Source organism: Mesoplodon densirostris, chromosome 2 (genome assembly GCF_025265405.1).
Source record: "Mesoplodon densirostris isolate mMesDen1 chromosome 2, mMesDen1 primary haplotype, whole genome shotgun sequence".
Taxonomy (NCBI): domain Eukaryota; kingdom Metazoa; phylum Chordata; class Mammalia; order Artiodactyla; family Ziphiidae; genus Mesoplodon; species Mesoplodon densirostris.
Genome location: NC_082662.1, coordinates 59,101,165 through 59,122,850, shown reverse-complemented (window position 1 = coordinate 59,122,850; position 21,686 = coordinate 59,101,165). Strand labels below are relative to the sequence as shown.

The 21,686-nt window shown below is 37.8% G+C and overlaps 1 protein-coding gene across 1 annotated transcript in view; it reads right to left on the bottom strand.

Annotated features, from left to right (window-relative positions):
* The window catches only part of SGIP1 (SH3GL interacting endocytic adaptor 1), a 127,092-nt gene that overhangs the window by 62,541 nt on the left and 42,865 nt on the right, over positions 1-21,686 (bottom strand). The window contains exons 7-12 of the mRNA XM_060119528.1: positions 14,303-14,314; positions 8,895-8,906; positions 5,724-5,748; positions 4,705-4,756; positions 3,301-3,386; positions 214-306 (exon numbers count right to left, since the gene is read on the bottom strand). Of these exons, the coding sequence (XP_059975511.1) occupies positions 214-306; positions 3,301-3,386; positions 4,705-4,756; positions 5,724-5,748; positions 8,895-8,906; positions 14,303-14,314 (280 nt within the window). The remainder of the gene's footprint in view (positions 1-213; positions 307-3,300; positions 3,387-4,704; positions 4,757-5,723; positions 5,749-8,894; positions 8,907-14,302; positions 14,315-21,686) is intronic.

Sequence of the window (21,686 nt, the reverse complement as noted above, 5' to 3'; positions counted from 1 at the left end):
CTTATTCTGCTTTATTTATTATATTATTCCTGTCTCAACCAACTGTCCTACATCCCTGTAACTCTAAAGCTTATCAGGATAACATCTCTCCTTAATGTTAAACAGTCCAAATGTGGCTTATGTAGACTTTGTAAGGGTTGCCTAATTTCACTATGCAGGCAGACAGTAAAATGAGTCACTTATTTTTCCAGACAGAGCGGACACATAACTTACTTCCAGTGGGAAAAGGCCTTGTTAACTTTGGCGACTCCGTGCTTGGATTAATTGGTTGGCCTGGACCCCATATCTCAGGCTGATCTAAAAGAACTGGAAACGTAAAAAGAAAATTTCCCAGGGTGAGTTCAAAAAAGAAACGTCCTGAGTTTAGAACTTAAAATTTCAATTTAAAGTTGAGTTTCACAAAATTACTTCTGTCTTCCCTCAGTCCTAGCAAATTAATTTAGAGATGTGTTGTTCCTCATTCTTTTCAAGCAGAGAATGGACATAGGAGCAGAGTGTGTGTGTGTGCGCACACACACATGTGCGCAGGGGGTGTCTGTGTGTGCACATATAGCTAAATAAAAACTTGCAAAACAGAGTGTCTGCATTCTTTTCCTGGTTGGTCACTTAAGGACATTCTAAATGTCAATACATGTACTGGCTCCTTTCTGGCACCCACTTGAAAATCCAGGCATTACTCCCATGGACATTTGTTTTAAGTTGGTTTATTTAAAGTTTGCTATGAATAGGCTTCAAGAATGAAGATGCCTGAATTCTGTACAGTGGTTCCCACCTTTAAAGGATCTTTAAGGGGTCTTTAAACAATCCTTTTACAGTATCATAAAGAGAAATTAAATTATTCAAAAAATGTTTGGTGAACATATTAAGAGAACCAGAAAAATAAATAAGTCCTTAGGCATCTAAAGTAAATCAGGCCAATTAGGTATTAGGCCTAAGGGCACTGAATCTAATATTTCTTCTATTTTTTTTTTGTTTGTTGCTATGGTAACAATGTAATGAACTAGCTCTTCTCAGCACCTATCATGTGTCAGGGTCTGTGTAAGTACTGCTTGTAATTCATTAGGTTGTAAAACACGCTGGGAAGTCAGTTGGATGTGGATTTGAATCCAGCCTCTACGCTTACTCTAGGACCTTGGGCAATTCGTGTAACCTCTGAACTTCCCTTCCTTCAGTGTAGAGATAATAAGAGAAATCTCAAAGAGTTACTAAAAGGATTAAAGGATGTAATGTATATAAATATAATGTATATAAAATACATGTAAAACACTTATCACAAGGCCAGTAGCTATTATGATATATTTTAGTCCTCACCACACCACCATGTGGTTGATATTGAGGAAACCAAAGAGTACAGTGATTAAACAACTTGCTCAACGACATACATGGTGAAAGTAGCAGAGCTAAGATCTGATCCCAGGCATGCATACCTATCTCCAAAAATATCCACTTTCCTCTCAGGCCTTGTAAACTAGTGATAGAAGAATCAATAAAGAAAGTAAGGGTGAGTAGATAAGAAAAGTAGGTGCAGATATTGGAAGAGTTAGTATGTTTGGTGCAAATGTTGGAACTTTACAGAACTTCAGGGGCTGAAACCACCTAAAGAACAATCAAGACAGGCTCATGGACAAGTTCAGGTGTGTATCTCCTCTCCACCACAAACCTCAATGATGGTCTTAGCTCTGTTTTGTTTTAACATGAAAGCACACATTCTCCAAAGATGTGATGTGGCATTTGGTTTTTCGTAGATTCAGTGTGGGACACCACTTTGATTTTTAAGAACTGTTTTCTATTTTGTCTATCAGGTTTATATAATGTTATGGGATTTTTTAATAGGTAGATTCAAATGCAACAAATCAAACCCCACCTTCAGTCACTACACATGACTTTATGTCATTAAAAGTGAGACTGATCACAGATCGGTTAATAAGATAACTGAGAACCTCACCGCAAGGCCACCTTTATTTATGGATTCTAAGTTGTAGACATTTAAATCACTGAAGGAGTATTTAGGGATGTTCTTTATACACTTTGCTAACTACATTGTTGAAAAATATTCAGCTGTGGCTGGCTGCTAGCTGTCTCCCAGGATCCATTCTCCATTTCTTCTACAGTTAAAATTAAGCAGGTCATACGGCACTAAATTCTTTCTGATGGGCTCTGGTTGGAAGTGATGTGTGTCTCTTCCAGGTTTTTCTCTTACAAGAATTGGCAGTGAGTTCCATGGGTCCTCCCCTGCCCCCCTTTCTTCTGATGGTGAGAGCTGGAGCAGCCCCCTTGCACCCAGAGATGAAGGCCACATGCGGAGGATAGAAGAACCGCCCAACCAGTTCTACATTGTGTACTTTGAGGCTGTTTACATGAAACAGAAATAAAATTCTATCTTGTTTAATTCACTGTACTTTGGAGTCTCTTTGTCACCGTATCTTAGCCTACTTACTATGCTTTCTAGTCTTGTTGTCCTTAACACTTATATCTAATTTCCTTCACCAATTGGTCCTAGAAAAATCATCTTTGACTGTACATAACCATAGCAGTCTTAAATCAAATGATTTCTATAAAAACATCCCATATTATCAAATATATAGCTGCTGGAGATCCCTGCATTGGACATAAATACATTTTAGGGATAGATTAGATCCCTTTCATAAAGAGTTTCTTTTATGTCAACAAGGTATACATTACTCACAGCCATCCAAAAATGGTTAATGTTTAAAAGTTAAAATATTTAATTCTAGGAATAAATATTTAATAGGTAAGCCCAACAATAACAGCCAAAATGATGTTTCTCCCATAACATTTTATTTCTAAGTTGCTAAATGATTTAAGGTCATCCCTGGGTCTTGAACCTACAAACAGTGTCTATTGTGTGAGCAAGACAATTGACACCTTCACTGATGAGGTGGACAAGAGAGAAAATGTGGTCAAAGAAGCTATATCACAATGACAGTGACTATGATGGGGAATTTGAAGGTCTGGCTCTATAATAATGGCTGTTTGGCTAATAGAACACTTATTCCCCATCCAGTGAGTTGTAGAGATTTGCAGTCATTCTTATTGACCTCTTTTGAAGAGTGAACATGTTAGCTCTTAGCTACTTCTGGAAGTAAAGTTTCAAATCCTGAAATACTAGAGGTCTGTGAACCAAATTCCCATGATGAGAGCACACCTAGATCAGAACTCTCCTTTCACATGAAGATCTGGTGATACATTAAAAACATGCCTCAAAACACATTTACTCTAGGTAAGTTATACGTTATTGAAAGGAAAAACAAATCTATAGGTATACAGAACTTTTCCTACCTTCTGTCTTCTGTTCATCAAAAGCTGATTCTAATGGTGGGCCAAAGAGTGGAGCAAGTGCCATGGTGTCATCTGGAGGTTTTCTGCTGAATCACACACATTACAACAAAACATAGAGAAAGGAAATATTAATGTTAAAAAAGATATAAAGCTTTCAAATATTTTCCACAGTAAGGCTGATGTATGTGTGTGCACTTATGTATATATATATGTATGTACTCAAGCTCCCGAGGGGCTAAAAAGTATATTTATGAAGAGGTCAAATGTATATGGACAAAAGGTTCAGTAGGAGGTAAGATCCCTCATTCTCAACGGGGGCCCAAGGGGCTGGTCCAACAGAAATAAGATGAAGAGAGAAACTCTTTCAAATCATCTGAGTCTCTATACCTAGAAGAGATTATTAAAGATAACAGTTTATTGCAAAGCACCTTCTTCTCTTAAGATCTCAAAAACCATTTATATCTGTCTTCACGACATCTCTGTGTTGTAGTTAATGTGGGTTTATGATTAGTGAAAGTCAGGCACAAGGAAGTTAAGAAACAAGCCACCAGGAAGTTTGTGTTTGAATAAGAAACTGAGTCTACCAGCTTCTAACTTCCATCCTCCCCCCACCGCCCCACACAGTTGACTAATTATAACTTCCTAATACCTTAATATTGCACATTAGAAAAAGAAGAGCGTTGAGAAATCAGGGGGGAAAGACAGGTAGTAAGTTAGATGCTCATCCTTTCTACTAATTATTACTTAAACTGATTATTAAAGAAAAGCTGCATAATTATCTCCATTTCTCCCCCAGACCTGATTCCCTTCATTGATCCTGATGAGTTCTGTGTGTGTTGGGGGATAAGAGGTGAAGAGGAGAGGGGAGGGGTTAGAGAAGGAGGGAAAGTTAAAAGGATCCAGCCTTTAGATAGAAATAGGAGTCTTTGGGGGAAACATTGCTTATGTGCACAATACTTATCCCAAGGATTACAGTGTAAAACACAATGCTTTGCCAAAAACAAAAAACAAAATAGAAGATTCCTTTGGTGTGTGGCAGGTAGAATGTATCACAAAATTGTAGCCAGCTAAACAGGTTACTCTTTGTAAGGCAATATAATCATATTTCAGATCAGCATTTCAGACACCAAATGACGTCTTCATGTAGAACTTTAACCCTCTCATTAGTGAGGAGCTCCATATTCTGATAGATGTTACTTTAGATGACTACAGAGTACTTTCCTAAAGGTCTCCCTCAGGCTGCACTTAGGAGAAATGATAACATATTTGAAACTGCTGTGACATACACATATGGGCAGGCCCTTTGTTATTAGATGCTGAGACTTTAGCCCAAAGGAGATTTGTTTCATTGTTAACAGTGCATGATGCCTTGCATAAAACGCAACTAGTGTTTTTCATGCTCACCTTATGAGTTCTGGAGTTGGTGTGGAACGCCTGGGTCTCGCAACTTCTTCACCTGATGCACAGGACAAAGGGAATTTTTAGGCATATTTTTACCATTTTTTTTCTTTTATGTCTTATGAGCTATGTTTGGAAACACTTAGAGATTTAAGTCCCATCAATAAGCAACTCCATGTGAAAACTTTGCAAAACAAACCCAGAAAACAAACCCTCTCTCCTGGCAATCCAACAGCCATATATTAGGCATATGTAGTAGCATTTTCTTTGGCATTTATAAAACTAATTAACCAGGGAATTACCATGATAAGCCAGCAAATGGAAGATGTGTACACTGTAGAGCTTAGTGGAATAGCACACCATTCTTTGAATGCCTGCTGCCTTGATCAGTTCTGCTTCTCAATTAACATAAGAGAATACTAAGCCAGGCCATATGTACATAGTGCATGAATCCAGCATTCTCTGCCTGTTCTTTTCTTGAACTGCCAAGAAAATGTTATACCTTTAACTAGGAATCATTCATTTAAAATTTCCTAGAACGTGCTGTATGCAGCAGAAGAAAATCATGCCACATGTATATTATAACCTATTTCATATCGTTATGGTTTACTAAGATTTTCACATCAAATAACACAAAAATGGGTAAGTTGCATCTACCTTCAGTTCCTTCAGCCCTCCTCCTCTCCCTACCCCAATCAGCAAACACACACTTGATTAAATTCATTTCTAAAGTCAAATGATACAGTAAGAGTTGACAAATATAGGAAGAAAATAGCAATGTTTACCCCAAAACATATTCACTTTCAGGATCTAAACATTAGTCATTCAGAAACCACTGAGCCCTTCTATCATTACAAGATTTCTTTTATCATTACAAGATTTCTTTGCTGTAAGAGTAAGACATTTGTAAGTCTTAAAAATCAAGCCTGAGAGTGTATAAATCAAATGTATATATGCTCCAAGACCCAAGGAACTGTTCCTTCTTTTAAATCATACTCTATTTCTGGTAGCTAAGATATACTTACTGGATAAGTTCCTTTTAATTGCACCCTAGAATTAGAAATAGACACTATAAGGTTTAAGACCACATATATGTTATGTACAATATGTATATTTCTGTCATTGCAATTAAACTGAACTCAGAGAAATGCAGTTGGGGAAAAATGAATTTTTTCTCAGAATTGCATTCAAGTTGGAAATTGTAGACACACAAACATATAAATCAATTTTTCATTTTATTCAAAGATTACAGAGAGGAAAGAGAGTAAATAATAAGTCTTCCAAACCAGAAAAAAACCCTTACCTGGGTAGATTTGGTAAGTTAAAGCAAATATTGAATAGTCTATTAAAAAAAATTGAAATCTAGCAGTCAAGAAAGTAAATCCATGTTTAACTTATGTTTGATGTTTAAAAATTACAGACTGTATGAGGAGTACTCTCTGCTCTTATCAGATGGGGTCCGTAAGTTGCTTGTAGAAACAGTCATTAGTTTACGAATGCAAAATTTAAAGATACATGTGGAAAATGTTAAAAAGAAGGAAAACTTGAAGGTATTACCACTGAGTGGGCTGTTCTCTTCAGGGAACCAGAGAATTCCATTCTTTCCCACCTGCCCTCCCTACCCCAATTTCTTTCACTTGCCTGCCATGGGGGCACCAACCTATCAATTGGGTGTCAATTGGGTGTCATTCCTTTAGCTCAAGGCACTGTGATTCTATAGGAATGACAATTTACCTGGCAGGAATAATCTGAGAAGGTCATTTTCAGATTTATAAGGCCCTAGGAGAAAATTACTTTGACAACAGAGGATTGATTCAAGCTTTGATTAAAAACTGCTGTGAAAGGTCCTTAGCAAGTGATGCTTCCAGAAAAGTAGACCACTAGAAGCGTGGCCTCATAAGATGGGACATGGCTTGGCAGGGCCTCCTTAGGAGAATGACAGGGGCAGAGTTCAGGTTGGGGAAGTGGAAGTATAAGAAAGTTTTCAAAAGGGTATGACTATGAGTTTGGTGGTTGATAATCAAACACATTTTTTTCTACTTTCCTACTTTGGTGAAGGCTCAACATGGTGCCCACAGATGTTTTCTTCTCTCAACACCTCAGGACAAGATGTAGCACCTCTATAACAGACCTATAAGAAGGTTCTTTCCCTCTTTCCTAAGGATTTATCAGAATTTTGTCTCATTTTGAACTCATTTACAATAGAGGAGCAGTTTCAGACTGAATAAGGATCCACTAGATGTTTTTTAGTGACTTGCATGTACGTGCTATATAGAGATTATTATTAATACATTATTAGTAAAAACTTTTTAATAAATATTTTATTTATTTTAATAGACAAACACTTTAAATCAGTATGTTTAAGTTAACATGTTCATTTAAATTAATAAATATTTAAAACAAATATGATCATTTAAATCAGTTATGGTCATTATAGAAGTTTTGATGTGGATTGGCTTTTGGAAAATAAGACTCTGTAGACAAAATAATAAGGGAACAAATTGTTTAAATGGAGTTAAAATGTTTTTCTAGGTTGGAGAGCCTCAGATTGTCAGATTTTTATTAATAAAGTCTGAAGGAAAAGATCAGGTGGAGGCGTTAGGTCCAAGTAGTCAATCACAAGGTTGACACTGAGGGACTAGGACCTACCTGGTATAGTGAGACCTGAAATTCAGGAGTTAGGGGACCCCAGAAGCTGTATTGAAGATCTTTTGGTCTTTGTCTTACCCCTTTAGTTATAATGTAATATTCATGAAACCAAGAAAGATACAAAGCTTCTTTGGTGTTCATTGGTATTCATCATTTCCCGGTGTATCAATTCATTTGATAGATGTTTATTGTTGAGAGGCACTAGACAAGAAGCCTCTGTAATATTTTATTAAATATTGCGTATGAATGAACAATCATCAGTGAATAGGAAGCAAGACATGGCAGAAATATGCAAGAAAACTGTTGTTTAGAAATTAGAAAGAATAAAATCATATCAATTTAGAAAGGAACAGATGTTCAAACAATAAGCAGGAAACCATTAGCAACAGAAAAGAAAGTCCCTTTGTCCCATGATCCGGCATACAGATCTTTGATGGCCTTGCTGTCAAAACAAGACAACTCTAGAACAAGGTTAAGGTGATGTCGACCACATAAAGCACATTCAGGAAAAAAGCCTATTGAATCCTGAAACCTTCTCCTCCCCAAGTGACCACATTTTCTTCCTTTCAAGGTCTTTATAGGTAGACTGTGAATAGACTTCCTGCATTTTGCCTTAGTTAATTCACTCTTTTTCTTTTTTTAAAAAAAGGAGTAACTTGTCATAATCTGAGCTGTGACCCCACTACTGGATTGGAATCAGCCACATAATCCCTGTAGGTGTTATCTTTGATCATCAACTATGTGGCTTAAACAGAGAACCACAGCTTGTCAACTGGTGCAGAGTATTTGTCTCAAGTAGTAATTGACTGATCAAATTGGCATAGGCCTACTTTCTGACAGCATTGTTTCAATTCCATTTCCTCTCTCAAGGGACTGACTGGGCAGGTCAGGGTCATTTCAAACATAGCAAAGTCTCTTCTTGTTGCCTCAAATTTATCACACTCTCAACCTGAGGAAAATGACAGATTTACTTTGAACAATGCAAACTAATACTGATTTGCCTTCAGTGATGAAATATATATGTGACAGCCTAGAAAGATTGATTGAAAGTATGTCTCTTCCTCCCAAGATAGAAATTATGATTGTGTATGACTATATATCAGTACACTGAACAATTTGAGTTATGGTCCAGGGACTTATATTAAATTTAGGCTTAAAAACAATGTGGTTTACAAATTCTTTCCTTACTTGCCTTACAGTTTTCTTATTCTTTATTATCACCTTGCTATAAATTTCTATGGTGATTTCTGGACAATCTCCAGCCCTTGTACACACACACACACACACACACACCACATTTTTTACGTTTAGCACTAGGAGTTGGGGTACCTACGTATTGGTTTAATTTGTTATGGAGAAGTGCTCTGATGATCCTAAAACATGCTCTTGACACATATAAGACCAGAGACTTTCAGCCACTAACCCTAATTCATCTGCCTCGTTCATACTGGGTTATCATAAATTTAACAAGAAGCCAACCTGGCCACCTTGCCTAGGCAAGAATTATCTCTATACATGTTTAAGGTAAAAATGTTGAGGATTCTTACCGGGCTGCGCCTCTGTGATCAGCAAAAAGGAAGAGAGAACAGACACCTAGTCAGAGAATGATGGATCAGTCAACAGGCTTGGGTAATAGAAGATTTCATAAACAGCTAACTAAACACACACTCCAGGTAATCAGGCCAAAGGAAGACAGACAGTCATTGTGTTTGTGGCTTATTTAAACCATAATGAGGTTTTGGAGAACCTTAAGGAGAATCTATCCATTGCATAATATAGCTTTGCTAATGGGGATGTACTGGTTTCAGTTATGTGTACATACAGACAAAGCAGAAACATACAAGAAAACTTTACTGATAGATTTAAATGTCTTGTCATACAGAGTTTTTCTTCATATTGTTTGAGGAGGGGAGTTTTAGAGACTGGGTAGTACAGAGAAAACTGTTTCCCCACACAAAAGGATGTTAGCAAACATCATAGACATGATGCATTTCCCACATAATTCAGGCTTTAATCGGAGCCTCCAAAAATCAGAGAGCAGGATTAGAGACACCTCTTCTTTGCCTGGCTCTTCTCTTCAGTGTTCTGTGGAATGAGTGCGGATGAGGACTTTTTTAAAGTATATGTTCTTGGCCTGGTGTGATTTGGGCAGCCTCACCCAATGGGTAGAATGTAGTGGGAAGACGAGGAGCTCCTGACAAGCACAGATGTGATGATGAAAATTGTCCAGCACCAATAAAACACTGGTGGACCAGATGATGCCTGGAAAAACACAACATGCTGACCTATGACTTTTTTCTTTCACTCCTCAAACTTTGATCATGGCTGCTATCAATTTACCCCAACAATCTCTGGTTGCTCTCCCTCTTTGGGATTTTTCTGTAGTAACAAGAGTGACTATGATGTGAGTAGGGAAAGAGCTGTTGCTCAGTTTCATTTTCAGGATATGGGCTAGCCCGTGAATTCACCAGAGGCTACCTGGGACCCAGAACTGGCCAAATTCCAAAATCCAAAGAAGAAGCACAAACACAAAAGTATCTAGAAAGTTGCTTAAATGAAAAAGATGATTCTACTCTCCATAACATAGACAAGAAATAAAAACCTATAGTCTTTTATACCTACTCCAGTTGATTTTACTTGTAATATTTTAGATTTTATTATTTGCCATATTTTTCCAGTTCTGTTCCATACTGATCCCATCTTTCTTATAAATCTGTCTATATGCATGGATGCAATTTAAATGAAATTAGAAAAAAGGACACATTAATATGTATTTCTGGGCTTACATTCTTTTACTGACGAATTCATACTGTGTTTTGAGAGAAATCCAAGCACTCTTTTATATATTTAGACTTTATAATTCTTTAATGACCAGGTTAAAGTTCTTCACTTAAGAAGATGTGGGCATTTATGATTTTGCTTTAATTTCATGTCAAACATTTCCTTCTTAAAAGCAGCATAAAATACAGCAAAGAGGGGATTAAAAGTGACACAATTTCCCCCAAGATGATTATGAGAAATAATGCAAAATAAAATGTGTATTGCAACCATATAGAGGTAGAACCTTAAATTCAATGAACTTTGTTAAGATTATAGAGAACAACACTGTTCAAAATAATTTCAATTATATAAACTCACCCAAATTAAGTCCAGTGAATTAAAAACCTATATATTTTAATCATTAGTTCCTGTTTGTATTTTTTCTCGTAAAAGATAACATGAAAAAAAAGGAACATCAAGGAACATCTGTTGAAATTCATGTAGTCACAGGCTTATTAACCAAAAGCCAGAAGACCCAGCTAAAAGCTATGGAAAGGTCAGACCCAGAAAACCTCAAGGTCCACAATTAAAAGTGATCTGAAACCTGCAAAATAAAAGGAATTCCAGAAGTCAAATTGAAGGGCTTTCTATACACTAATTATCACCATTAAGGAGCATAAAGCAGTTGTAGGTTCTGCTGAACACGGACAGCAAAATCATTATCCACCAGGAGGGGAGAGCCTTTCCTTTTAAAAGTTTTATTTTACTCTTTCTCCTGTCATTTCCCAGGAACTTTGAGGTCTTTAGCATTCTATCTTTGTTCTACCAATGTATAGAATTTGCTTCAAAGGCAGAAGGAAACATTCAGTATCTGATCTTGATATATTCTGTAAGCTGAACACTCTCCATGTTAAATCACAAACTCAAAAGCTTGCAGGGCAAGGAGCAGGGGTGCTGTGCACGAGGGAATGAGAGTTTCACAAAGCTTTGGTGAAATGGCCACAACTCAGGGGCACCATGCTTGCAGCACAAAAATATGGGCCTAATGCTGCCAGATCTTCAGAGTTGTCAGAAAAGACGCATATCTTGATTTTTTTTTAACTTCAAAGATTCTGGTTTTTAAATGGCATTAAAATTGTTTTTAACTGCACGACCAAACAAAACATCTATTCAGTTGTTCAGAATCTGCAGGTGGCCAATTTGTCTCTGATTGCAGACATTTGTATCACACATAATAAGCTCTCAGCAAGTTTTTTTTAATCTACTGTTATTATTATTTCACCTGATTACTCAAACAGGGACTTTGCAATTGGTCTATTTGTTTTCTGAACAAATTTCTTGTGTTCCTAATTAAACATTAATTGCTCAATTCCTTGATTTCTCTTGACCTTCTGATGCATTCTGGAGAAGGTATTGAAAAACATTTTATTTTCCCCTCTACTTTTATTTTGATGTTCAACTTAGAGATAAGTCTTAGTTTGTATTTTGAGGCTATTTTCAAAGTGGGTATACATTACTAGGTTATGATTTGGTCACTAGAATGAAGATCTTTGGTCAGAACATTTTGCATTTCTAAAATTTATATACTTGACTATATGAATATGCCTTCCTAAAAGAAAATACTTCAGTAAATGTCCTCACAGCACCCACAGTGTCCTTACCCCACACCAGCTTTGTTTTGTTATTTTTCTGCACAAAAGGATTAATTTAAATTCAGCTAAGTAGGCTAACTTAGTCTTTGCCAATGCGGGTAAGTGTTTTAAGATATTTATAAAAAGAAGTAACCAAACACAATCTGTCCGGTTTGTCAAAATCACTAAATAACCAACCTCAGGTTTTGAAGCTTTACAACATCCTCATTTGCTAAAATTCAGTGCTATAGGGAAACAGAGGAAAATACGTGTAAAGCCACAAAGCACCAAACAAATATTATTTTTATACAGTCTAGTCATAGCAAATTTAGTCATTCATGGTAGTGAATTTTCTAGGAAAGAATTAGAATATATGATGATTATGTCTATTATTATGGTCCTAACCAGTTTCTTGTTTGCTTTCAAATGCTTCAGGGTGAAGATAATCTCTCTGGCAAGCACCTATCTTATGTCCCCACCCCCTCTAACTGTTGTGTTTGTCTATATTTAAATTTGTTCCCATATCTATTACAAGTCAGATAACTGTGAATGCCTGCCAGATCCAATAGGACTTGGTAGAGATGATCTTCTGAAATTCCATTTAGGAAGAGACACAAAGAGCCTATTACTAACCAAGATATCACTAAAAGTTGACTGGTTTGAACATCAACAACATGGGCATTGCCAAAGAAAAACGAGGCAGGGGAGCAGGAGAAGGACTCATCCTTAGAGGCACAGCTAACAATGCAAAGGAGTACTTGTAGTTGAAATTGCTGTAAGAACAACAGGAGGAAAACCAATGAGGAACAAGGAGTTTTTAAAGCACCACAGATAAATTTCAGACCACTTAGTCCTGTCAATATTTGAAGTGGCCAAATCTGGATAATTCAGAGAAAGATTCAGGGTCAAAGAGAATAAATGTAATTGGCAAAATACTGTTGACTGAAAAAAAAAAAGCACAATGTGAGAGCTGTGAGTTAAGTTTTATTTGGGGCAAAGTGAGGACTATAGCTCGGGAGACAGCATTTCAGATAGCTCTGAGAAACTGCTCCAAAGAGGTAGTGGGACAGGTCAGTATACATGTGATTTTGGTGAAGGGGGAGTTCATGCAGTCAAGCACATATTTTTTGCAGAAGGTTGCTTCTAGTCATGAGGAGCAGCCATCACCATGAAGGATTTTAGTGCTTTTCTAGATACGAAGCGATGCAACAGTTGGGCTCATAAAATCTTCTCCTGAAAATATCTAACCATCTGAAGTTCTGTCATTTTTTCCCAGAGCACAGATTGCCTCATTCCTGATCTCTACCCTGAACTCCTTTCAGGGAGTGTTGAAGGTCAGCAGCTGCAGTGGCTCATAATTTAATCCTTGTAGAGGTAGATGGAAAGCACCAATTTATAGTTGGCAATACAAAGAAAGGTTGCTGAAGTGCACCAACGATATGTATGTCACATAGCATGTGACACAGAGTTGACTCGCAGTTACACAGAAGTGGGCCATTCAACTTAGTAATAATAATGATTATAATCATACTAATTTTATTTTTGGAAGCAATGTCATTGGGTCCATATTTTGACAAATTGTAATATTTTGATTCTGTCTTTTGTTCTTCCTGTGTCTTCTGTTCTTCCTTCCTCAAAAAATCACATGAAATTGCTACCAGTACATTTCCTGCATGTGGTACAGGGACTGCCAGGCTTGGGTCAATGGGCAGGATGGGAGGTTTAGCAATAATTACAGCATCCACTTAGGTGAGGTCAACAGACAACCAACTACTTCTCGGTGTGTGTTAACATGGAAACACAATATTTTCATATTTTCCACTGGAGAGGTCACGTGTGTCAGCCATGCATCAGCATCCTGGGAACATGTTCCCATAAATTAGGCAGCTGAGACAAGAACAGTGCATTTTTTTTTAAAAGTAGATCTGTTTCATTGCTGCTCTTAAAAAAAAAATGATGTAGGTACATACTAACAGATCTGTACTGCCACTTAAAATCACCTTGGTGTTTAAAAGGACAATGTAAGAGATGCTTTTCACTTTATAAAGATCTTCCTTTTCTGTCTCTGACAACTCCAGAAGGGGATAATTTTTCTGATTAATTGAAAAAAAAAAGAAGAAAACAAGACAACTTCCCTTTCCTAGGCCAGCTTCACAAGCACCACTCAGGATGCTATCATGTTGTACATTCAAAAAAAATTTAACAAAAAAAGTTTGTGTAGCTCATGGTAAATATATGTATCTTGACTAACCCAAGTGGAAGCTGCAATAAATGAAACTTAATACTAAAATATTTGAACATATGCCTGTGATTGAGGCAGAGGTGAATCTTTACAAAATTACCATGGCCCTTAATAACAGGTTTGGAAAATCACTTAGCAACCAGCTTCCTTTTATCCCCATGGGGCATAATTAGACGGTGTCCTGGTTCACAAAAGTTTGTTTTTAAAACTCAGAATCTTGTTTAGGTGTTAAACACAGTCAGTCATTAGATATGCAGATGATGAAAATGAACAGAATATACAATGTTTGGCCAAGATGTAGAAAGCATTTGTTGTTTCTTACCGGACTTTTCCTCTAAAAGCGTAGGCATGAGGAGGAAAAATAAAGAGAAAATGAAAGAGGTGAAATGTATATTCAAGAAGATACCACTCAAGGCTCAGAATAACCTTACTTAAAGCAGCTCCCTAAGGCATGGCTTTTATAAATGCTTCCTGTGGATGTCTGATATAGTCATACCCAGGCTGCCGGCTTTATACCACCCCAAAACATGCTGCTTGGCCATACTGATTGTTTTGAGCTGTAGGCACTTGAAAACAGCAAAATCAGGAGAGGCTTTCTATGAACAACCCTAATCTGTCTAAAGATAAATCTTCCAATTGTCATAAGGGTTTCACCAACCAGGAAGGACTGACTCATCATAGGAGTGGATACCAGAAATCGACACCATATCCAGACAAACTCTGTCACAAACTATCATATTTCCTATCTATGCTTCCAAGGGTCCATTCATCTTCCCTAAATTACTCTCCCTTAAAAAGGCTCCATCCCTCTCCCTTTTCCCTGTTAAGACGGTATTTAATCCTGAATTCTGAAGACACCTCTTTGAGTTACTCATTTTTCCTGAGCGTTTGCCAGGTATACAAGAAATAGACATGTTAATAAACTTATGTTCGTTTTCCTCTTGTTAATTCTGTCTTTTTGCTGAAGAGTCCCAGCTGAAAACCTAAGACGGATTGAGGTAGTTTTGCCTCCTGTCCAAGTTCAAGTGATAGAGGACATAGTTGTGGCCTCCATTTGAGCACATTCTAAGCTCTGTTTTGAATGGTTTACTTTTATCAAATAGATTTGTACTTTCAAAATAGAGACTTATGCTTTGTAATATTGAAAGGAGTGGGAAAATTCCATGAATGCATTGCAGCCAAGCATGAAACTAAAATGTGAGATTTTTCCCAAAATTCTAATCTTGTCAGGGAACCTGGTACCTAGTATCTTCTCCCAAGATACTCTGGCTAGAACCATCAGTTTTTCCATCCCATCCTTCATTTGTCCCCACCCCGCATTGGGCAATGACAAATTATTTTCCTGGTGAGTGGTCCCTGGTCCCTGGGAATGCTCTTTTCTTTCCTCCACAACTGTCTTAATGAGGGCTTCATTTCTTGCTGACAGTAGTACTCCTCCTCCATATTTCATCTCCTAAATCCATCCTTTGCAGCATCCCTAGAATTATTTTCCCAAAATAGTGAAGTCAATGTATTACTCTGCCCTGCAAAAACCTCCCTATTATTCAGAAAATAGAATGCAACCTCCATTCTGTAATTTAATGCCTTTGTGATGGGCTTCAGCTTACCTTCACTCTCTCGTCTTCCACTGTTGTCTGTATGAAGCCTACACTTAGCTGCAGACGCTCCTTCTCATCTCCTGAACGTGTAGTACACTCACACTTCCCTGCCTTCTGCTCAAGCTGCTTCTTCAGCCTTGATGCCTTTTCCCTCCCTCTCAATTACCATCTTATTCTTCAAGGCCAGTAACATTTCCTCTATGAGGGCCTTCCCCAAGGGACTTTCCAATTAGAATAAATTGTTCCCTGGCATTTATTAGCCTCAGAGAAAACAGAGGTACATAGGGGTAGTATATATTTTTGCAGTTCTTATTTTGCTCTGTATTATTTAGATGTCTCCATTCGATTATTAGCTCCCAGTAATGGTTATGAATGGCCTCTGTCTAGCTCCAAACAGAGTGCAAGTCACACAATAGGCACTCAAAGCATGTTTATGAATTGTATTTTTGTGGTCATTAAAACATTATACAAATGTTTGAAGCACAGTGTCTTTTAAAATATAGAAAGATGAATTGCTCTCTGAAATAAGGCTGAATTGTATATAATATATAGCCCAAGGGATATGGTTCCTTCACCAGCTCCTATAAATATTTCACTTAGCTCCTATTTAACTGTTGATTTCTCTGCCCATTAGTGACCTCAGGGGCTGATATATGTTACCAAGGCTCCAAGGAATAAGCACGCTTTGCACAAACATTTGTGTAGAGCTATGTGATCAGCTCTCAATGTTCTCCTATAGCAAAAAGAAAACTAGTGTTTCAGCATAACTGAGGATCCAGATAGAGTCCACATCCTAGGTGCTGCTTTCAGACCCAGACCCTTACTAAGTAGCACAGAAAAATGAAAATTCTTAAGGTCCAGGTCCTCGATTTACAAGCAGAAAGAATTTTGGGGTTAAACTCAAATAGCTTCAAAGAAGTTGTCATGGAAGGAGATGCAAAAGTTTTTATATATTCAAATTAGCTTAACCCCTTATTTTCTGCTTGCTTTTGCACAAGACATACTGTTCCTCAGTTCCATAGTTTGCAAAGTAGGGATGATTGCTATCTTATAGAACAGTTGTGAGGATTAAAAGATATGGATGATAGTGACAGAAAACATTCACTGAGAATTTACTATTATTGTTTTACCTTATGAGGTTGGTGTCATTATTATTTCTAATTCACCAGTGAGGAAAAGGAAGCTCAGTTGCATTCCAAGGTCATGTGGTTACAAAGGATGAGAGTGGGACTAGATCCCAGCTTGTCTAACTCCAGAAAGCCTGGGCAGGAGTGGGCTCATGGCACAGCTCAATTCCCCTAGCCCTTATCAGCACTGGGATTTAGAAACAACAGAGCTAATAGCTTGCAGATCACAGAGCCTGGAAAATAATCTTGGATTTTTCCAATGGAAGGAGTTAAATAGGTCATGCTTGTCTATCATAGCAGGTCACAGGGAATGAACTTTTCAGAGAGTGAGCTTATATTTTTAGGCATGGTGTCAGATCTTAGAGTTAAACTCTGATTATATAGGTAAATTTCTCAGCCTCTTTCTAGAATTAAGTGCATTTTATTAAATTAGAATCAGAAGAATAAACATGAACACATGAGTGATAAGGGCCCTCCCCTCCTGCCCACTCCAGGCTAGATGATGATTAAACCATCTTTATCCAATATGTTGTTTTAATTGTTAGCAGCTATCAACACCTAGGCTATGGCCGTTTGGCTTAAGGGTTTCTTCAGAATGTTAAACAACCAAAGATAAAACAGGACAAGACAATTCTTCTTTGGGGAAAGCAAAGATATTTCTTGATTTAAAATGAACTAATAGCATCTGAGTGATTTTTAATTATGGAAAAGATAATAAAAGAAACAAAAAAGAGATGTATACCTCCAGGTACTCGTGTTCACAGAAACAAAGTCAGTGAATTTTTGGATTGAACAATATATATACCTAAAATATAACCACTGTCTCTAACTGCAGGGATGTTCCTGTCCTATGGCCTGAGATAATATAATTCTCCAATTTGCAAGCCTGTTGAAAGGTAGCTCATCCTTATGATCAAGGAAGCTTTCCAAGGAGCACACAGACCCCTGCCCTCTGGATGGAGTCTCTCTCTGGCTGCATTATCCTAAATCACTTTCTAATGCAAGTAGTTATTCAAGTTAGGGCTTGTTGAAGCCTTCATTCTGCATGAAGAGATAGAAATCTGCAGCATTTAAAACTGCATTCTCTTGGAGACCCAGACCAAAGCTAACTGAGGTGAATAGAGAAAATATACACCAGAGTTTCAATGATCCTTACATGGAGATTTTGTGCTCTAAATACACCCCTGTCCTCTGAACAAGGAACTGAGCTGCCATGGGAATTTTTGGCATCAAGTTTCATAGAGTGGGATCAAGACACAAAAAGTCAGATCTAATTTAGAAGGTTTTTAAGAGTCCACAATTGTTTAACCTTGAAAATAGGATAGCTATATTTTGAGTCTTTATATTTTAGCTAATGAGATTTTTTATAGATATAACCACTTCCTATCAGTTACGTATGAATAGTCAGGTATTCACAAGGAGCAAAAGGATTATTTATTCATTTATTAAACCATTAACTGATATTTATTGGGTACCTAATAAAGACCAGACACTACTCTTGGTACCTTGGTGAACAAAACAATAGGAACAACAAACAAAAAACTTCAATGAGCTTTTTGGGGGGCAGGGGAGGAGATAGATAATAAATAATAAATATAATAAGTAAGCAAGGTATTTAGTATTTTAGAAGATGATATATACAATTTTAAAAAGTAGAATAAATATAAGGGTTTGGGAATACCAGGGTAGAGAGTTTTGTGATTTTAAACAAGGTGGTCAGGAGAGGCCTCATTGAGAAGGTGACTTGAACAAGCACTGGAAGTTGAGAGGGAGGTAGCAGTGCCAGTATCTAGAGGAAGAGGGCACAGCCAGGGAGCCGGGAGGGGTGGAGTGAGAAGGAAGAGTGGCAGGTGTTAGTCTGGGGTCGTGGTGTCCCCACCGCAAGGGTCTTGAAGGCCAATGTGAAGACTGGCTTCGCTCTGCTCCATATCAGGAGTTCTCAGCATGGACATTTAGTCACTCTCGGTTGCTGAGAAGAGGCATTGATGAAACAGATGAAACAAGACCAGAAAATGCCTCGATGTGACATATGTTGTTGTTTTTCATTACTCTTTGGAAGCTTCTTTTGATTCCCCATGTACCATGCTAAAAATAAAATAAAATAAAGATGGGTTTCATACAGGTTGGGAGGTAGAAAGAGAGTTTCAACTGGGCAAAACAGAATGAGACCAGTCTATCTTGCCTTCCCTCTGTGTCGGCCACTTCAGGACAAGTAGCTCAGACTGGCGTGCACAGCTCTGTACCACAGCTGTACTGGTGGCTGATTTGAAACAGTAGTTCTTAAGGTACAGTTAGTGGCTGTCCTTTAGATAATATAAGAGACAGAAGGAAACTTCACCTTCTTTTTGTTTAGAAATGAAATTTCCCCGTCTTTGAGGAAACATTTTCTGACATAATTAATATGGGTGATTTGCACTCTTAAGATTTTTTTTCTAAAACAATTAAAAAGTACATTCATTGCTGTAGATTATTTCTGGCACTAAAAAAAAATTCTCCTTTAAAGAACAAAGGGATAGATCCTTTTTTCTTATACTGTTATACTTATTTTTATACTATTATTCATACATTTATAGAAACTCTTTGGTATAAAAATAAATATAACAGTGTAAAAAGATAATAAAGTATCTACCCTTTATTCTCAAGGTCATGAACCACTAAGTGACTGAAATCTGAGATGAGAAAACAGACATCTCATTAGGATGTATGGGATTAGGGGAAGAGAATTATGACAAAAAACTGGCAGCCACAGAAAAAGACACATTAATAAACTTTAGAAAAGAATCTACAGATAACTCCTATAAGAGAAGAACAGTTATTGTTCATACTGATCATCCATCTGATAATGAAGAAAAACTTTGTTGAATTGAAGGGGAAAAGATAAAAAATCTTCTGTCTTTATAAAATAATGTGAGGGATATAAGTTGCCTTATATCCCAGTGAAACACCAAGTTCTGTATATTTCCCACAGTGAAGAGCATCCTCCTGTTCAATCAACCAACAAATTTTGTTTTGTTTTGTTTTTGGCTGCACCATGTGGCTTGTGAGATCTTAGCTCCCCAACCAGGGATTGAACCAGGGCCCTGGCAGTGAAAGCACCTACTGGACTGCCAAGGAATTCCCAGCCAACAAGTATTTTCTAAGTACCTATTACATGCTATTCAATGCCCTAAACTCTAGAGGAAAGGCCCCATTAAGGCAGGAGTAAGAACCTATAACTTCTGGGTGCAGGATGAGTTGTCATTAACCCAACACTTGCTGAATTGTTCACAAGTATGTTTCTGTTACAAACTTATTTTCCAAAATGATTGCTTCTTTACAGGGCCCATTCTATCCCGAATACATCATTAGCTAATAAAAATGGTTTTAAATTCAACTCTACACTGGTAGGACTAACACAACCAAGGCAGAAGACCTTAAAGATAGAAAAATTAGCCTTTTTGATTATAATTAGCATTGTAATTAAAAGATTAAAAGCATATAATTCAAGAATTTGCTACCTCTGGTTGAGGACATCCTAACATTTTTATGTGTGTCAATATTGTGAGTCTATTGTTTCACTCAATTAGATTTTTTTTTTTTTTTTTTTTTTTTTTGCTGTACATGGGCCTCTCACTGTTGTGGCCTCTCCCGTTGCGGAGCACAGGCTCCGGACGCTCAGGCTCAGCGGCCATGGCTCACGGGCCCAGCCGCTCCGCGGCATGTGGGATCTTCCCAGACCGGGGCATGAACCAGTGTCCCCTGCATTGGCAGGCGGACTCTCAACCACTGCGCCACCAGGGAAGCCCACTCAATTAGATTTTAAGTTGGTAACAGAAATTGAGGGTTAAGGTCTCTGACCCTGGTGTTCATGTTTTTGGAACCCCCAATCAGATTAGGTTGTCTGAGATAGAAGAACACAATGAAAGAATCTGCAGTTATGCAAGGAAACACTAACTCTTACATCTCACAAAGGGAAGCAAAATACCAGGTACTCAGAGGGTACAACCAATATTAGTTGAAGAAATAATAACAGAGGCAATCCAGATTGAATTAATATTCTGCTCATTTTCAAGGAGATCAAAACATACAACAGCTCAGGGATTTCTTCTTACCATCCTAGGCTGGGCATAAGGGTTTGGAAAAATGATATTTTAATTTTAAATGTCAGGGAATGGAAGCAACAGAGAATTCCCTAAGCAAAAATAGTTAGTAATGAAGGAAAGAACGTACACATATCAGATATGAAACAAATTCTTCTGCGAATAAGTCGCATGGCTTACTATAATGCATGAAAGAGAAGAATATATTTTGAAAAAGGAGGATCCCACCCATCTCCCCATCTATCCTTCTCCATAAGGCCTGGAAAAAAAGAGATACATCTCATGTGCCAACTCCAGATGATTTTGGCCAGGCTGCTTGCAGCTCTGTCTAGAGGGGGCTTCTCAGACTACATCTGGGATGTGGGATCTAGTCGTAATGTCTGCTGAGGGTTTGGAAGGGGAGTGGCAGTTTATATGCTTCATGCTTGACATCCCTGATCTAATCCCAACTCAAATCATGTTTGATGTGTTGAACCCAAGCTGAGCCTCTCCCCTCCAACTTGTTGCACTGGAGGTCTGGGCTGAGCGCTTAGCATCAGAATGCATGCAATCTTTACCCTCCCCTTGCACCGTGCAGAGTTTCTACCAGGAGCGAATGCCAGTGTGTAGGAGACTGGAGCTCTCCTTCCCCATCGATGACTCTTTGTTTTTACTGAACTCAATGGGGTGCTGAACCTTCTGCCCAAGTGAGGACAGGAAAGGGGGTGGTGTTACCAAGCAGCAGCAAATTCAGGGATTTTGCTCGCTGGCAGGATACTTTGGGGGTGGGGGGCCACCTGGAATAGGCAAACAGCACCAGACTGACCTCAATTAAAAGCTATCACCCCTCCCCAGATTTTTTGATTAAATAACTCCGTTATGGATGGCAAATCTCCAGGAACAAGATTAAACTAATTGCCCCT